Here is a 7100-nt window from a genome sequence, read left to right as displayed (position 1 = left end):
CCATAACTTATATCACACCCTGATTATTTACTACTCATTACAATGTTTTATGTTATGTTTCACTTATTTCAATAGATATTATAGATTTTGTGAGGTCATAACCCAATGCAATCGTAGAGACAGCGTAGTAACCCTTTTTTATGTTTATATTTAATTTGTGGTTCGAATTTAGAATTATTTTAAAATCTGAGTGATCATTTCGAGATGTTTGTTGTAAAGGTCTGTAACTGTCTCCCACGGTAGACTTGATTCGACACGCACGTGTTTGGGCATCCGATGGCCCGCGATTAGTCTTCGCGGTGACGCACGATGGCCCTCTTCAATGGACGTGTTTTTATGACTAACTAGTTCCATTAAATTCTTTTTTATCCTTACAGAATGAAATAGATATATGGCTCTAATATATTTTAAAGTTATAATATGCCTAGTGAAGATATTCTTGTATATTACCTATATATTGTGTATTTTGTAGATACAGTATATTTTGTTTCTTACACTAAATTAAACATTGAATAATGCAATCAATGTTTGAAACTCGAAGCGTACTAAAATGTATCACTAGGCCCAAAAATATGTGCCTATGTTCTTAGATTCTTTTCATAAAACTTCAAAGGGATGTTACACTGTCTATTATACGTATAATATAAAAAAAAAATGTTTTAACTTATCGATATATTAAGCCAGTATCGTATACTAAATAAATTTAGAAAACAAACCTAAAAAAACAAACACTTTATTTTTCAAATATATATTTGGGTAAATCACATATACATATGTATTTATTTATTTACTAGCTGTACAAGACAGCTTTACAATAAAACATTTAAGGACAACAATATAAACTATATGTATCATAACAAGTTGCAAAATTAGATATATATTACGATCTTATATTTATATATTGAATAGTATTATTTGAAAGTTATTTGTATAAATAGTGATATTCTCCTATAGATACAATTGACTAAAGCGGTGAATAAATCAGGGTATGGCTTTAAAATAACCAAGTCATTCAATGTTGTAACAATGTCGAGCATCTGCCTAAATCACTTAGGTTAAATAAATCAAAAGAATTTTAAATAATACAATGTTGTCAGTATTGAGTTTCGATTTACTTGAAGCTGTCAATCATTTTTGCGTTTATATAAAATGTCCTCCCCTTTCATCATTCTTAAACATAGTTTGCGTAGCGTAGAAAATACGTGCTATTTCCGTTAATTTTTACAATATCTATTTTAATATAGGTAATAATTTTTTTTTTTTGTTTTTTTTTAATGTTATTATTATTAATGCGATAAGACAAATCAATAATAATGTATTAAGAATATCTTTGAGAAAAAAGATTTTTTAAATGTAACAAAAATCAATGCGTCAATGAAAGCTACTATTATACTCGTACTGCGACCTCCCTTGAGATGAAATTCGAGGAGATGCAACCATAACTGTGCAGGCCCAAGTCTTGCATGTAACACACAATATTTTTGAGTATTCAAAAAACACGCGTGCCATCTGTTGTAATGTCGATGCAGAGCGGGACTCACCCGTCGTTGTGATCCACCCCGTCCCCCTACTCCCCACACTTCTCACCCGACACCCATGCGGCTTTCGTTCGTTCAAACTTACGTAGGTCAGTTACCGCCCGACCGCAGGGGAGCATGGCTGCGTCAAAAGTTTTACCGCGATCTCGCATTCTCTGTTTACATGCGCTATAAATCGTAGTTTATACAATAAATAAACTTTACAATATTGACTACAAAGTAATTTAAAGTTTAAATATAGACTATCAGTGACAAATAAAGGACAAATGAACTATTTTATTGTGACAATATGACCAGAAACTTAAGTGAAATGATTTTGTTAAAAGTTTGGATGTGTTTGCTTGTAGTGGTCGGTGCGCGCGCACGTTCCGCACCGCCCGCCCCCAACGGCTGTCAGTGGGACTATTCGGATGCAAAGTTGAGTGAATCTAACTTTCTCACGTGTAACATCAAAACCATAGGTTCCGCTGACTTTTTGTTTAAAAATATTACCACTGCGCAGGCGTATAACATCAACAAGTTGAAATTGACATGTACAGACTTACTTTTCTTCGAGAGTTCATTGCACATGAATACAGGCAGTTTTTTGGGACAGCTGAGAAAACTAGAGGACCTGCGCATTGAATACTGCAAAATTCGCTATGTACCGGCCACTGTTTTATCTCCACTTCGTGATTTAACTAGTTTGACCTTGCGCTCATATAACACAGATTGGCCTGCAATGACCATGGAGTTTCATGCTGAAAGTTTTCGTGGTTTGATGGAACTACGCACTTTGGATTTAGGCGATAACAATATTTACATGCTACCTTCTGAAGTATTCTGTCCACTCTTCAGTTTGGAATCACTTAATCTAACAAACAATCGAATTCAAGATATATCCGATATCGGCTTTTCTGATTGGGGTAAAGGACCAATCGCACCAGGTAAATCATGCAACACTGGATTAAAGATGCTTGATTTATCTAATAACAATATTTTAAGATTACCTGATAATGGGTTATCCAGCCTCAGATCCTTAGAAGTGCTGAATATTCAAAACAACTTAATAAATGAAATAGGAGACAGAGCCTTTGTCGGACTAAATTCTTTGAGAATCTTAAACTTATCGGGAAATAAGTTAGTCGCCGTTCCTCCAGAACTATTTCAATCGTCGAGAGTTATAAAGGAAATCTCGTTAGCGAACAACTCATTGTCTGTTTTGGCTCCAGGATTATTAGAAGGACTAGATCAACTAGAAAAATTGGATTTATCTAGAAATCGACTTACTAATGACTGGGTCAACCGTGACACATTTGCTGGGTTAATTAGATTAGTTATTTTAAATCTATCATATAACTCATTAATTCGATTAGATCCAAAGTCATTTCAAGATTTAAATAATTTGCAAGTCTTAAATTTAGATAATAATGCTATTGAAATAATTAGTAATGGCGCCTTTGCAGAGCTTAGAAATTTGCATCAGTTGTCAATATCAGACAACAAAATTAAGGCACTCAATGAAAATATTTTTTCAAATTTGTTTGTTTTAAATCAACTCTATTTGGACAATAATCGAATCGCAACAATTCACGATCGTTGCTTCGAAAATATCACTTATTTACAAGATCTAGGCCTAAATGGTAATAATTTAAATACGATTCCTGATGGTATTAAGAGACTTAGATTTTTGAAAACCCTCGACATTGGCAAAAATAACATAACAAAAATATATAATGTATCTTTTGAGGGCTTAGAAGAACTTTATGGATTACGTCTTGTTGATAATTATATTTCAAGTATACCAAAGGATACTTTCAGTACTTTACCATCACTACAAGTTCTTAACTTAGCATCTAATAAAATAGAAACAATCGAACAAGATGCATTCTTATCAAATCCAACATTAAAAGCCATTCGTTTAGATGGAAATAAGCTGACTGATATTCGAGGCGTATTTAACAAATTGAATACCCTTGGCTGGCTCAACATATCGGACAATAAACTAATCTACTTTGATTTTAGTTATATGCCAGAAAATCTTGAATGGTTGGATATTCATAGCAATAATATCACTAAATTAGAAAACGAACACAATGCACAACAAAACATCCGAATGCTTGACGTAAGCTACAATGCGATTGAAAATATCGATGAAAGGTCGATACCCGAATCTATTGAAATACTTTTCTTAAATAACAACAAGATTCACACGATTCATCCAGGTACATTCTTACAAAAAAGGAAGTTAGAAAAAGTTGTCGTGACAGATAATAAGCTGAGAACTGTTGAACTATCAGCATTTACTTTGCCTCATATACCAAAAAGTAGACTTTTGCCAACATTCTTTATTGGTAATAATCCTTTCATTTGTAATTGTCATATGATTTGGTTACAGAAAATTAATTTATGGAATCACATGAGACAATATCCTAGATTTGTAGATTTAGAGTCTGTAACATGCGAAGTTGTAAACAACAAATATGGTGGTAAATCTAATTTAATGGATGTTCCAGAGTCACAGTTTCTATGCTCATATGAAACTCATTGTTCATCTAGCTGTTTTTGTTGCGATTTCGAAGCATGCGATTGCAAAATGACATGCCCAGAAGGTTGTTCTTGCTTTCATGACAGTAATTGGAATTCAAATGTGATTGATTGTTCTAACGTTGGGTATACTGATATACCTGAAAAAATACCCATGGATGCAACTGAATTATATCTTGATGGTAATGAATTCGGTTCTCTTGGCAGTCATTTATTTATTGGTAAAAAGAAATTGCATAAGCTCTATTTAAATAATAGTAAAATAGAGACTATTGATAATGACACATTCAATGGCCTTCATGCATTAAATGTTCTCCATCTTGAAAATAATCACATAACTGAGCTATATGGTGGTGAATTTTCACAAACAAGGCATTTAAGAGAGTTATATTTGAATGATAACCTCCTAATAAGTGTTGGAAACAAAACCTTTGAGCACTTGAATTTTTTAAGAATTATTCATTTACAAGGTAACAAGGTTATTGATCTTGACAAAAAATTAGCCCACATTATACACCTCGAGAGCATCAATGTTGAAGGAAATATATTTACGTGTACATGTGATAACGTGCTATTGTTACAAAATTGGTTTAAAAAACACTATGAAGATCCAGATGAAATGTTCTGTGCTGACGAAAGTGGACTTATTTCTAACCTAACTGTGTTTGACGTTATAGATAAGTGTCGTGATTCTACCGTGACAGACAATACAATTCCTACTGAGAATCAACCGTACCAATATGATGAAGTGAGCACTATAAAACTAAATTTTGTGCCACTTTTAGCTGTAGTTTTAATTAGTGTAATTCTAATTCTGTTGTTTGGTGCCTTAGCATTCTCATTTAGACAAAATGTACGCCTTTGGGCTCATTCTAAATATGGTGTTAGATTATTTAAAAGTGCATCTATTCAAGAAAGTGAGCTTGATCGAGATAGGTTATATGATGGATATGCTGTGTATAGTCTGTTAGATGATGACTTTGTATCTAAAGTAGTAGCCCCTGAAATGGAACATTCCGGTTACACAATGTGTTTTCATTATAGAGATTTACAACTAGCACCAGAAAATTACTTAACAGACCAAATAACTAATGCTGCTGAATCTTCCAAAAGAATTTTAATATTTGTATCATTTAATTTCTTACAAAATGAATGGTCAAAACTTTCATTCAAAGATGCGATGAAACATATTATAACATCTATTCACCCTTCAATACGACGACACAGAGTTGTTTTCATTTTAACAACTGACGTAAGTGCACTAAATTTAGACATAGATTTTCAAAATTATTTAAAATCATGCAATGTCCTATTATGGGGTGAAAAGAAGTTTTGGGAAAAAATAAGGTTTGTTATGCCAGATATTTCCAACTTACAATGGAATAAAGACACAATAAATTACAATCATGGCGTTTGTCCAAATGCAAGGCGGCATCCCTCTAGATATACAGCATCTCCCACTGCCCCTGAGCATTGGTATAAATACGATGCCATACCGCCACAAACACCAACCACTGCAAATGTTGGTATTAATATAGAAGATGACACGTCAATGTTAACAAATACAACTTTGACGAGTCAGATTCAAGATGGTGAAAATCTTCACCACAGTTATATTTCAATAGACACTCAAAATTATGAACAACCATACGGCGGTCGGCCTAGACCACCAAATACGATTCGTAAACATACTGTATCCCACTCCCCTTCAATGCTTGATGAGCAGGGTTACTTACAACCACGGTCATCTGTACACGAGGGCTTGCCTCAAACCCATTCAGCTCACAGATGATAAGACACTATTTTTATCTTTAAAGATATTTTAATGGAACTTCACATTCCAAGCACATGTGTTGGCTGCTTTTTAAGTTGGCCATGCCTTATTGATACGTGATAATTTTACAAAAGTGTTGAGTCAGATTATTTGGCCAAAATGTAAAACAACTAATTTGTTCCTTAGTAGTTAAAAATGTATTTGAAGAGACTGTTACTAAAATGTATATTGTAATTGATGTAAATTAAAGCCTTGAGTATAATGTAAATTATGTACTATAAATATGATAATAAACAATTTATTGTTTATCATTAAGACTGATGTAATATTTGTAAAAAAAGAAAAGAATTGCCAGTATCATGACTAAATGGGCATGTTTAAATAAGTATTTTCGTATAGTATGTATTATCTCATTGTTACCAAATATTTTGTAAGTAATTATTGTATAATTATTAATCCATAAGTTAAGTATTGTGTAGATATACTAGTCATTAGTTAGGAATTGACAGGTTGAAACTTCAGATAGTTTTGACTAAATGGTTTATGATACTTACGTTCTATCAAGTATAATGTGTGCTTAATAATAAGTATCATTAACTATATGGCTAACAACAATAAATATTATTATAAATGTCGACTGTTAAATATATTTAATCAAAATTAAATGAGAATATAAAAATTATCACATTTTTCTTTTTATCACCCTAAAACCAGTACAATTGTAATATATATATTTAGTTTGACCCTATCGACAATTAACATCAATCATATATATTTTTTATAATTTATTAAAATTATTTTAATTTAATAAAATATTGCATTTTTGAATTAATTGCTTAAATATATAATTTATACAAAATAAAAATTTATTACGATAATAGACGTATAATCAATATATACAAAATCTATTAATACATAAAAATGTTTTTATTTAAGCTATTTTTTTTCTTTATTGGTATGTATATTGTAATGTCGATAAAAAGATTACTAAATATGTTAACTATAAAAATATACATTATAATATTATATTATTATTTTTAGTTAACTATTTACAAGTTACATAAAAAAATTCAATGATATTAGGGCATATATCATTTTGGTTTAGTTCGAACCTTTGTTTAAATGCGATGGTTAGCAAAAAATATAGTTTATGTGGAAACCAAATGTCGGCATAACTGTTAAACTCGTTGTTTCGATACGTATTGAAAAATAAGAAACTCGTACACAAAAAAAAAACTTTAGAAATAATTTCGGCCTGCCGA

At 31.6% G+C, this 7100-nt stretch overlaps 1 protein-coding gene across 1 annotated transcript; it reads left to right on the top strand.

Annotated features, from left to right (window-relative positions):
* The first annotated feature begins 1618 nt into the window (after positions 1 to 1618).
* Positions 1619 to 6520, top strand: LOC113509590 (toll-like receptor 6). The gene has a single exon (XM_026892940.3). The coding sequence runs from the start codon at positions 1828 to 1830 to the stop codon at positions 5854 to 5856; it is 4029 nt and encodes a 1342-aa protein (XP_026748741.2). The 5' UTR covers positions 1619 to 1827; the 3' UTR covers positions 5857 to 6520.
* The last annotated feature ends 580 nt before the right edge of the window (positions 6521 to 7100 follow it).

This window comes from Galleria mellonella, unplaced genomic scaffold (assembly GCF_026898425.1).
Source record: "Galleria mellonella isolate WM207_F2 unplaced genomic scaffold, CSIRO_AGI_GalMel_v1 utg57, whole genome shotgun sequence".
NCBI lineage: Eukaryota > Metazoa > Arthropoda > Insecta > Lepidoptera > Pyralidae > Galleria > Galleria mellonella.
The sequence above is the reverse complement of the archived record's forward strand: the minus strand, read 5'-3'. Positions and strand labels throughout refer to the sequence as shown.